We start from the raw sequence: 12,328 nt of genomic DNA, 5'->3' as shown, positions 1-12,328 counted from the left end.
TAGGAATTATAACAATTTAATTGTTAGAGGAAAAAAAAAACTTCTTCGAATTGTTTTAAATTGACTATATGTTGTACATTATAAAAATATCCAGGACTCCTGCTCACCTAATAGTTTAAGTTTGGATTTAGAGTGAATGGAAGGCTCATGCATTTTGACCCAAACATTCCCTGTTTAGAACTTTGTCCTATGGATTATTCTCTTCAAGCCATACTTTGGTAGCTAAAACATTACACACTGGTCCTTTCACCCTATTTTGTGGGCTGAAAAACTGAGCAATCAACACCATAATCCAAACCTTTTGGAGTTAAATCCTTGCAGGCCAGGCGGTTAGCCCATTTTTAACCCAAGTCGGGTTGTTACCAGGGCAATAGATATTAGAGTGTAAAGGATTCATGGAGCATATGTAAACCTCTTATTCTCAATAATATGATCAACAAAGTAAACTATAGAAAACAACTAACATTGTATAATCAAAGACAGATTAGAGATTTTGTTATAAATAGCTGGACCAATTCCAATACCATAGTAGTTTCAGTATGAAGCATTAGGGTTAATGCTAACCCTAACCCTAACCCTATGTTAATTTGGGCTATCCCAAGAGCATTAGTGAGTCATAATCATCAAAATATGTCATATTTTGATGATAAAATTAATATCAATAATCAAATTAACAAATACAATCAACGAGGAATAAGCTAATCCAGTAGTAGGGGAAACATTTGTATAATAGAAGACTCTGAAATCCAACAGTTTCATATTCGAATGTATATAGAAAAACTCCCTTTTATTACTTACTTGTTTATTTTTTAGACAGAGTTTGTTGAAACTGTATGCGTTGGAACAGCCAATAGTGCAAGACTAGATCCATGTTAGCCTTAAACTGTTTCTCCAACCGAAAGACTACATTTCACTGAAATCAAACACTCGAGCAGCAGAGCTTTCAGAAAACCATTTACTGTTCTGTAGGCTACAATATTCCTTCAGTATTCCACTTACTGCTGGACTCATGTCGAAGCCAAATCATCGTTCTTCACCAATATAAAATCATCAGACTTACAAAGATATCATTCTGAAGGCAGACATGTAAAGACGTTACAAAAAACCCCAAATCTGATCACAGTCCTGAGAGACGCACTGTACTGATCTATTGAGCGTCACAGTCATAGTTTGTGATTTGTCACTAAATGATAAAATCCTATTTTACATCATTACAAAGAGACAAAGTTCTGTGAATCAGTTTGTATAAAACATATACAGTACATCATGCATGTTCATGTCAGAGTCTCAGACAAGACAGTGCTGCAAAAACCTCAAAGATGGTCATGTAAAATAATACTCTAAAACGTCTTAATCAATCAACTGAAGACAAAGTGCAATGTAAACAAAGGGAATAGAAGCGTTTCACATCTTCGTCTCAAAACAAATATCACATTTATTTACTTGAACGCGGATTTGAAGGTTTGTTGCAGGTTTTGTAGGTTCAGCCAGTCTCACCCGACACCCTTTGGGTGTCTTTCAAAACCCCCGGACTGACTTGGTAAAGTTTAATTTTGATACAGTTGAATTTTTGAGATTGCTTATAATGGCTTTTACTGCCCAACTTCTGAAACTAACTAAAGTCCCTCTAGTTGCTTTAGCTTATTGCTTGATCAATGGGAAATACTGGCAGTCATTCACATTTCAACTTTTTTTAATAAGTGTCTTGTAAAAAAAAAGTGCCTTACTGATAAATAAATAAATAAATAAATAAATAAATAAATAAATAAATAAATAAATAAGTTTGCTTTGTTTTAGCTGGATTACCAGGCAGTGCCTTCACTTAGTTCTGAGGACGGCTGTGACAGCTGGTTGGTGTATCCGTTGTCGCTGAGAGACACGGCCGTGAACGGCGTGACGGGCCCGCACATCTCGCTGGAGATGCTGTGAATGGAGCCGGGCCCGCTGGGCTCCGGGCTGGGCGAGTCCGCGGGGTGGTGCGACGCGCCGTCCGAGAAGCACTGCACGTCTGCGCCGCAGTGGTGCTGCCCCACCCCTGCGTGTTGGTGGTGGTGGTGGTGGTGGTCCATGGCTCCTAACGGGGTGCCGGCGGGGACCGTCGAGGGTACAAAGCCCAAGTCTGCGGGGGTCTGAGCCTGGGACGAAGGGGGGCCTTGGAAGTACTCATAATTCCCACCTGGGCCGTAGTATTCGCTCGGATAATCTGCGTTTGTGAGAGGTGGGATTAGCGCATGGATCGCGTCAAGACACAGAGAAAGAAACAATTTGGAAACGTTTCTTTTTCTTTTTTCTTTTTTTTTTTTTTTTAAAAGCTTAGGCCTGTGAGGTTTTATCAATTAAATGTTTCCGTCGAGCATCTGACCTCCATAATAAGAGAAATGGCCAAGCTCTCCTGGTTCCAGTCTCTCTCCTAGAGATCTCATTCTCCTCGGACTCCGGAAAAACACGTGTCTCCGTGCGCTCAGCGCGCTCAGCTGCTTCATGCGTCGCTCTTTGGACCTCCGGTTCTGGAACCAAACCTTAAGGAGACGCGAATAAACACTTTTACTTAGAGAATATAGCAGAATTAATAAATTGGGCAGATACTCTTTCATCGACATCCAACGAAAAGGCTGTTTCATTTGATATCAACAATCCATAGTGAAATCTCAAAATACCAAAAGTTATATCTGAAAATATTAAACAAGGAAGCAGCGGAAAAAAACATGCAAGTTTCTTTTTTTGTCGGTGAAAACTGCTTGAGTGTTATCCAAGCATGTTAATTTCTGAAGGTAATGTTAAATAAAGTGTAATTTGGAATTATATATATATATATATATAGTGGTATAGGTCCCATTTTGGCTCAGTCAACAATTTCTCATTAATTGTGTGAAGGTCCACCAGAGACTGATGAAGCAATCTGTTGACAAAGAATTTCAGGAATACAACTTAATGTAAAAATGTGCACACATTTTATTCGTTTTATTGATATTTATGAACAGACGTTTTGGAAGTTGGACACCTATGGAATGTCTACACAATTGTTTTCAGCTTTAATTTATTTATATTTTAAGAATATTTTTACTGAACCGAGGCTGCTCAGTTCTGACTAATTATTGGGATTATTTTGTTTATCTGGTTTTTGGCAACTAAACAAACCCAACCACAGCGAGGAAGTCAAGCTTGCTAACAAGTTTGACTTCAACTTTAGCATTATCACTAAACAATACTAAAGCTGGATAAAAATTGTGTTCCAACAAACATAATGTCTCAGCCACATCTCATAGTAGCTATTTGTGTTTATGGAGTTGATAAAATCCACTACAATGCATAAATATACAATTCTGACTGATATCTGTTGAATACAAGACAGAATAAATTAAGCTAACAACTGACTTCAGAAACACTCTTCTTTAACTATGTAGGAAGGATTTGTCACCAAAACAAAATAGTAAACCTTGTTTTTTAAGCATTATAATATCAACTAATTATAATTGGTTTATTAATATTATTTTTAAAATTTCAATGGTTGATATTAAAAACTAAAAAAACAAGTACAAAAAAAAAACAGTGTGATGTGTTAATGGCATTATGAATAAATATAAGAGTGCCATAAAAACTAATGACTGCCATCAGACTTAGAAAAGGGTATTTTGATAGAAACAAGTATAATGACGTTTGTGTGACTTTGCATAAAGTCAGACTTACAAGATGGGATTCTTAGCAGCTCTTGTCAATGACTGTAACATCCGTGGTTAGTTTGTTACTTCAGTAACAGATCACATACCAATTCTTATTTTTGGTTTCTTTTAAATGAAGAACACCCAAAATCTCAATAATTATTATTCATTCGCTTGTTTATTTGAGTGTCTTTTAGACCTTAAGCTTACATAACAACCCGTTGTACATAATCGCAACTCAGAAGTGTGCATTTATTAGAAAACTATGCCAATTCAAATATGCAAATTGTTTCTCGGATCTTATTGGTTGAATTCTAACAGTTTGTTTGATGAGTGTTGGAGAGAAAGAGATAAGCCAAGAATATCGTGAAGTCTTTTGATTGGGGAACAAACGAAATAAAGAAAACGATGGGAATGCAGAAATAATAATAATAATAAAAGAAAAATAAGGCCAGCGCTATGACGTTCAATCTAGTTTGAACCCAAACACTAATCCGAACTTTGTCACACCAAACTCTGGGTTTTTAGACAACTTTATTTTTTCCCCCTTAATGATTCCTGCTGTTATCCCGAGAGCATGACCGCCTCCTCACCTGGATCACCCTCATGTTGAGGCCGGTCTCCCGGGACAGCTGCTCCCGGATGTGTCGGGTGGGCTTCGGCGTGGCCGCGAACGCAGCCTTCAGCGTCTCCAGCTGCTTGGCCTTGATGGTGGTCCGGGGCCCGCGCCGCTTTCCGACGGCGCTCTGCTCGTCGTTGTCGTTGCCGCACGCCTCCTTGTCGGACGCGTGTCCGCCCTCCGAGTCCTTCCCGTCGTCCTGCGGGTCCTGCGAGTCCGGGGAGAGGCTCGGGTCGCTGCACGTCGTGACTGTCACGAAAGGGAACAGTTACAGGAGTGGATCTGAATTCGGCAGTAAAATAAATAAAATAAAAAATTATATATATCAAAAAACAATATGGCAAGATTCGATGAGGTCACCTGACAGGAGGATCGTGTCCTTCCCGTTGTTGTTCTGGTAGTCCTCCTTGCAGACAAACTTGAACTCGTCCAGGATGTACAGCTCCTCCCCGGTGGACAGCTGCTTGTTACACATCATGCAGGTGAAACAGTTGAGGTGAAACACTTTGCTTTTGGCCCTGCGGACAAGATCACTGGGCAAAATCCCCTGTGAGCAACCTCCACACTTGGTCCCAAATCTCCTGTTCAGGAAAGATAAGGTAATAAATAATAGTAATGAAAGAAGAAGAAGAAAAACAGGCCAAAGTTCCAGTAGACTATAATGTCATCAATTAATATGAATATATAAATAAACATTTTAATAATCGTAGCCGAAAGCACAAATAGCCTCAGTTTTTCCAACAATATGGTAAAACTATATTTAGTTGCATTTGAGCACAATAATTGTCAGGCCCAATGTTTGTTACAATTTCCTCTCGATTCTTAACAGAAAATAACACTCAAACAAATAATAATAAAATAAATGCTAACAAAAAAAAAGATTATAATCCAAGTATAAAGCAATCTGAGCCAATATTTTCCAATCACTTATCTATTTAATCGACTTTTCACTACAATATTTGACAATTCTCAATTGTCAAATATAGTAGTTTATCTAATAAATAAATAAATAAATAAATAAATAAATAAATAAATAAATAAATAAATAAATAAATAAATAAATAAATAAATAAATAAATCTAACATATGTTAAAAAAAAGGAAAGAAAGAAAAAATTGCCTTTCCTTCTTCTTGAATTGAAGAAATAAACGCTTTGGATGCTTACCTAAAGAAGTCATTCTTACAATACAGTCTCCCATCCCTAGAGAAGCACTTCTCTGTCAGACTACATTTGCATTCGCAGCACTGGACACACTTGATGTGCCACGGTCTGTCCAAAACTTTGAGCAGGAACCTGTCCAGAATAGGTTTCTCACAGTCGGCACAGTGTAACATTGTTCCGGTCCAGCTGATGAGAATTTCACTAGTTGTGAAATTCACCTCCACACTCCTCCCTCAACAATCTTCGATCGTCCGAGTGTTCTGATATTGGATCAGGGAAATCCACTGGGTCCAAGCTGCTCTGAAAGACCAGGCTACATCACCGTCCGTTTGCGGGGGTCCTGTAATCCACATCCAGACATTGGCTCCAAACGAGACATTGTTTTCATCACGTATAAAGAAGCATTTCTGTGATCAAATTATTTATTGTAAATCAAAGTGGGCCCGGCAGGATCTTCCAGTGTTTCCCATTTTATCGAAAAGCACAGGGGGCGGGGGGAAACAGGTTGAATTAAAAACAATACTAATAAAAGGTGACAAGATATCCCCAATGTCGTGTGATGAAGAGATAAATAATGTAGAGCAGCAGTCGGAGCGCTTTGCCTCGTCGTTTGCGCTCCGCTTTTCCTCTGATGAGCTCTGAGCCTGAGAGGAAGGCTGTAATGAGCTCACCTTGCGCTGCTCAGCCTATTGCCTAATAAGGAACTGCCTACGTCATCACCACGAGAAACCTATGAGGAGTCATTTCTGTTTTTGTTTCACCTCAACATTTCATTATAACAAATAAAACACATTGATAATTGTACAAAATCACTTGGTGTATTTCCTAAAAAAAAAAAAAGAAAAAAAGTAACAATTCTAGAGTTACACTATAAAAATAGATTTTTGAGGTTGTCAAGCATTAGATAAAAATACTGACATTTTAGTTCAAATATATTAGTTGGTAAATATAATGTTTATTAAAAGATAAAAATAACATAACCTACTTCATTTTTTGAATACTTCTCGCCTAAACATTTTATCTGAATTGAGCAGATGTTTATTTAGTCAGGTTAGCTTAATTCATTGAGTGTCCAGGAGAGCAAAGTGAGCAAAGAAAGTTTAATATGTTTATTCGGAAGGTGTAATGAATAAAAAAAATAGTAAAATGTTAATAAAACTTATTAGTTTTTTGGTTGTGAACGTTTGTTTGTTGGGGTTGAAATCTACGTTTGTAACCAGCCTTAGGTAGCTTAGCAATAGCGCTAATGCTAAGCTTAAACGTTTCAACCTTGAGAGGTTATTTCCAATAAACAGCACACGTTAGCTGCGGCTAATTGTCCGGTAAGCTGTTCACATGTCAGCTCGTTATAATAAATTCAAAACGTTTGCCTCATCTCTAATTGTTTAAAGATAGTTCTAAAGTCAGACTTCCTATATGCAGCTTCTTAAAAGTTTAGCTGTGGTTGTCAGGAAAACAGTTCCACCTTATTTTATGACTATTTCAGTAGCCTACTATTTTCACAAATCAGTTCTTACTATGTACACAATCACAAAAATCCAGTAGTCTTTTAAAAAAATAAATAAATAAAATAAAAAAAATAAAAAATAATACTGCAAACTTCGATTTTATAGCTTTATTTTTTTTCAGACTGAGGGGACTCAAGTTTTAGAAACATTATTATTTTGTTTATACAAATGTTAGTTTTAGAAACAATAATAATTTCATCCTGAGAGTCAATGATGATGTCATGAATATGTTCTTCTTGGAAAAAAAACAACAACAACAACAACAACCTGGAAGTAGTAGCAACTGACTGATGATCAGCAGGTCTGTCCCTTCAGCATAGGAGAGGACAGATAGATTAATGTTGTGGTCCGGCATTATTCTTCATTTCTCTGAAAGGACGAGATTCACTAATGGTTATAATCTGAGGCGATAGGCCGTCTCTTCTAGATCTTATCGGATCATGTTGGTGCACATGGGGACGTAGATAGCGCACTTCCCCCTCCCAGGCTCCTAGCTCTGTTCGACTCCGATAGTTGCATGTCCCGGCAGCAGGGGGAACTGCACTGTGGGGAAATTAAAAAGCCCAAATGCGAATTGTGTTTTCTTTTTTGTTTTTTTTAGAGTTAAAAACAGAAAACAGATCAGATAGTTGGAGCTTTTCCTTGATATTGAATTTCCCCTTCGGGAATCAATAAAGTATTCATCATCATCATCATCATCATCATCATCATCATCATCATCATCATCATCATCATCATCATCATCATCATCATCATCATCATCATCATCATCATCATCATCATCATCATATTTTAACGTGTTTTGTTTGTTTGTTTTTTTGTTTGTTTGTTTATCCATATCACTTTTGTGTTGAATATTTTGGCGCAGAAACAAGACTGGAGAATAACATTTGTTCCAGGATCTCTACTTTCTGTCTAAAAGTATTTCATTTAAAAGATTCTATTGTTTTGATCTGTTTCCGTCCATTAAAGATGATTGATTAGAACCTTGTCAGTTGAATAAGGAGGTGTTGATTCACTCTAAACTCAAATATTTGAACTTTTCTTGTGTGTTGTAATCATTATAGTCATGAAACACACTGAAAATACAGCTTAAAACAAAGTACAACATTTTGAATTTACACAGGAATATGATTGTCAACTTAATAGTTTTTGGAATTAATACATAAAGTCAATATTGCTCATATTATTTATATCAATATTTTGCCTGTCAATCATGCACCACAGACAGCAACTCTGAAATGGAGCCTTTTCTTAAAAACAAATGAAAGAAATTCTATTTATTTTATATATTCATCTATTCATTTGAGACTGGCAGAAATATCAGTTGTCTGTCTCATTGCAGGAAGCACAGTTTTTCACATTCATTTTAAGAATGCATTCTCATAATGCTCCACTCGTCAGACGTGTCTGATAATCTTTGCAAGAAGAAAAGTTGAAGTATGTTGAAAAAGAAAAAAAAAACAGAACTCATAATCGTTGTTTGAAATGTTTTCATATTTCCTCACAGCAAAATGAACCAGGTAATTTTTTCTTTAATCTTAAGAAAGATGATATGCATTAGTAGCCTTTTCTCTGCACTGGATAAGAGATCTTATAGTGGGGTTTCAAATTCAAGTGTGTCTAGCTCTTTTTAATCAATATCCGATAAAACATCAGGGTATAAGAAAATCACGGCACACAAAAAGCAGATCCAACTAAATCTCTCTTAGCTCAACTCTGTTTGGAAACCTACTTGGAGATATCGCACGTGATGACCATGAAAAAAAAAAAGCCAAAGTGAGAAACTAATTCCACTCAAAGCACACAATTTGGACCTTCTTGATGAGTAAATGTGTGTCTCATTGAAGTCTCACCCTCACACCAAAAAAGGTCTCTTTGCAGTGCTGGAATCTGGCAGTGGCAGTGCACTGTTTGTTTTGGAATGAAAAGAGGCACGTCATTAGTGTTTGTTAATTGCAGCTAATTGGCCCTAACGAGCTGAACAAGACCACCCACTGGGATCAGTCACACAAATAAATTGTAGAAAACAAAATTAATTACTAGATGCTAATTAAAGTCAATTAAAGCTGATCAGGCAGGAGTGGGACGGGAAAGTTATAGAGAGCAGGAAAATACCTGGCAGCGCACAATATGGCATGAGAAGTGTGTCTGGCAGCATCGGGAGAGACTTGCTGTGAAACACGATGGCTTCACTTCCTCTCATAGAGACACACTCGGCGGAGCTGATTCCTTTGTTCAAACAAAACACTTAACCATCTGGCACGAAGAACAACTTGATGATGGAAATACAAAGGGAAAAAGTCGATTGACACTTTGAAACGTCCAAATTATTCACATTTTCATTTATTGATTTTTTACAAAAAAAATAAAAATTCTCAGTATTTTTTTGGACAGGCCACACCCAAACTTCCCCTTTTGCATGTCATGTGGGGATGATGTGCAGAACAAGTCTTTAAACAATATGTGCAAAATGATAGCAAAAGAGTTTCTTTCTCTTCATCTGAACAGACTATATTCTCCCAGTACTTCCCAGTATTCGACTACCTTCCATAAGTTCAACACGTATTTTCTTCATCAGTGGAGTCCTGTGTAGTGAGTGTTATTTGAGGCCATTGTGTTTGATTGCATTACTTCATGTTTTCATGGGAAACCCTGTACCCGATATTTCCAGAATTTTCTGGAGGACCTTGAAACTGTTCCTTGGTTCTTGCATAACTCTTTTGCTAATTCTTTTTGACCCCTCTGTCAACCATTTTATGAAAGTCACGTTGTCATGGCTTGTCTATGGTGAAATTATGTTTATGGCAGCATATGTGCTGGCTGGAATATTCAGAAGTTTAGAAATGCTGCTGTAATCATTGTCCTATTAGTAACATTTATTTTTTGTGAAAGTGGTTTGCTTTTACCAATCTTACCACTCTGTGCAATACTTTGGGAATGAGAAACCTTATAGGTAATTAGTTAATCTGACATTGATTTGCATGTACCAGCACATATGCTTTCTAAAAACAAACACGTTTAGAAACGTTTCTTAACTTTCTTTGCCATCGTACATATCATTTTCTTGATGTGTTCAATACTTTCCCCCAGTATCATACCACTTATTTACCCCAAACTTCATTTGTGGCGTAATCTGATTAATTTTTTTTTTTAGATGTGTGGATTACTGGAGGACCCTGCAAGTGTTGAAACGTTTTAAACAAGAAAAATTGGGATGTGTTCAATATTTCATTTACCTGCTGTATCTCACTTCAACAGTGGGAAAAAAATTTAACTATTTGTAGTGGTCTCTATTTTATATCACAAACCCGTGGCTATTTACACAGGGGTGTGTACAGTTCTCTGACCAGTTTTAAACAAAGTTCATTACTCTTTTTCTGGCAACAGGGTAGACCATCTGTACTTCCTCTTGTCTGAGCCAAATGACCCGAAAGCCTCAATATTTTTAACTGAAAAGTAGAGCAGCTTAGCATGACATTGGCAGTTCAGCAGAAAACGCACATACATCTTCCCCTAATACACTCTGCTTCAATTAGCTGTAATTTTGTAAGAATAGAGATGTGCAAGATTAATCAGTAGTCAGTTCCCTCAATAGATTAATTTCTACATAAACGGATTATGCAGAGTGCCTTATGAAAGTATGTTTCATAAACTCTTCAACATTTTACCACATCCCAGCAACAAATGGCACAATATTCAATACTCAACATACATATGTGTCAAAGAGCTGTGTTTGAAAGCATGCATGGTTTTTACTGTGGTGCAACCCATAGAAGTCACCAAATTAGAATACAGAACAGTGTAATTGTGTGTATCTGATCTGTTCTGTTAAAACTGTTATTTACTATTTGGATCTAACAGCAGATTGAAAATCACGCAAAAATGATCAAGGGAAAACTTTGGGGAAGTTTATTAGAGTTTTAATTTATCCCAAGTTATACGAATTTCATACACTTGCAAACCTACCAAGACACGGTTGCCCATATGAACTGGCAGGCTAAAGAAGACCAAGAAAGAGCAAGTCACGTAGGGAGCTTCTGTTTCTGTCTGCATGCAAAACTAATAGTGTTTTGTAAAGCTAATGCTGTACATTGTACAGTGTGGACATGCTATCTCCAGAGTGAAACATGGTGATGTCAACATCATGCTTCAGAAAAGGGAATTTCATTAAAGCTGATGGGAAGACGCATGGAACAAGCTGCAGGGTAGTTCTGCAAGACAACCTGTTAGAACCTCTAGAGGAGTTGAGACTGATAGAGATTTACACTTCTAAATGTTCAACTAGAGATACAATCAAATGGTTGATTCTCTTATTAAGATATGTTTTTTAAGTCTAACTACTAAAGAAGGAGACTCAAATTATGTGCTAAGAGCTCATGAAGAAAACAGCATATGCAAGGTGAATGGGAAAACTCCCCAGGTATATAATCCAAAAGCTCTTGTGAATAAGATAAAATCACATCCCCATATGATGAATCCCATAAAAATATCCCTAAAATGGATGTAATATCCTGCTCACATAAAAAAACGGGCTTAAAATAACATTTTGTTGATGACAGTTCGAGGCAGTGTTGAAGCAGCGTCACGTTGTTTGCATGCTTGAATACGACTGTGAGGTAGCCGGGGCGGCGAGATGGAAAACGACCCCATATGAGAGGAGTAGGGAGAGTGATTCGCCTGAGGGGGGCCGCTCGGTGAGAGGGCCCCGGGGACCGTGGGGGTACCCACGGCCCCGGCGGTGATGATGGTGATTGATGTGGGCACAATTCAGACGGCCCAGACGCTGCAGCAAATTAAAAGGCTATTTTGTAAAGTTGTAAAAGAGCAGAATGGCAGAGGGGAGTGACGAGCCCTCGACAACCAACACACCCTGCCACCTCCCCGCCCCACTTGACTGTTCTGTCACACCATCAGCTCCTGTTTGGTTTCCCTGGTGTCATCAGTCCCGCGGGGAGGAGAGCTATCACAGGCCTCTCATGCTCATTCATACTGGATGAGTACATTGCTGATGCTCCGCGTAGACGTACGAGAGATTGGATGAGCGTGATATGAAAGCAAATGACCAAGTTTTTAAATTCAAAATGTTCTTTTTTTGATTATAAATATGGTGCCCGACAAAATTACCACATCTTCCATTACAATACCACAAAAATTAGCGTTTTATTGGGATTGTGTTCCGTGTGATAGAAGCATTGAAACATTACAAAGTGAGATGCAAAAGAAAGGAGCAGGATTTTCAAAATGTTTTGTAAAAGCAAATTTTGGTGTCCTTTTGAATTCAGCCCTCTTCACTTTGAGAACCTTAAAGAAATCCAGTGGAATCATCAAAATTTGCCTAATTACTGACATGATTGATTTTCAGTGGGACCCAAATTCA

At 37.6% G+C, this 12,328-nt stretch overlaps 1 protein-coding gene across 1 annotated transcript; it reads right to left on the bottom strand.

The window, feature by feature from the left end:
• Positions 1–941: 941 nt before the first annotated feature.
• LOC122844738 (LIM/homeobox protein Lhx1-like) lies at positions 942–6,081 on the bottom strand. Its single transcript, XM_044140466.1, has 5 exons — positions 5,444–6,081; positions 4,639–4,859; positions 4,253–4,527; positions 2,363–2,519; positions 942–2,203 (listed from the first exon to the last, which is right to left on the bottom strand). Exons 1-5 carry the CDS (start codon positions 5,611–5,613, stop codon positions 1,803–1,805), a joined length of 1,224 nt encoding a protein of 407 aa, XP_043996401.1. The 5' UTR covers positions 5,614–6,081; the 3' UTR covers positions 942–1,802.
• Positions 6,082–12,328: the final 6,247 nt, after the last annotated feature.

The sequence above is a fragment of the Gambusia affinis genome, linkage group LG15, assembly GCF_019740435.1.
Source record: "Gambusia affinis linkage group LG15, SWU_Gaff_1.0, whole genome shotgun sequence".
NCBI classification, from domain to species: domain Eukaryota; kingdom Metazoa; phylum Chordata; class Actinopteri; order Cyprinodontiformes; family Poeciliidae; genus Gambusia; species Gambusia affinis.
Note: the sequence above shows the minus strand (reverse complement) of the source record. Positions and strands in the feature narration are given on the sequence as shown.

Coding starts and splice junctions, on each gene's coding strand:
- LOC122844738 (XM_044140466.1), bottom strand. CDS start 5,613: ATGTTACACTGTGCCGACTGTGAGAAACCTATTCTGGACAGGTTCCTG. Junction 4,528..4,638: donor GGACACGATCCTCCTGTCAG/GTGACCTCATCG, acceptor CTTTCGTGACAG/TCACGACGTGCAGCGACCCG. Junction 2,204..2,362: donor CCATTTCTCTTATTATGGAG/GTCAGATGCTCG, acceptor TCACAAACGCAG/ATTATCCGAGCGAATACTAC.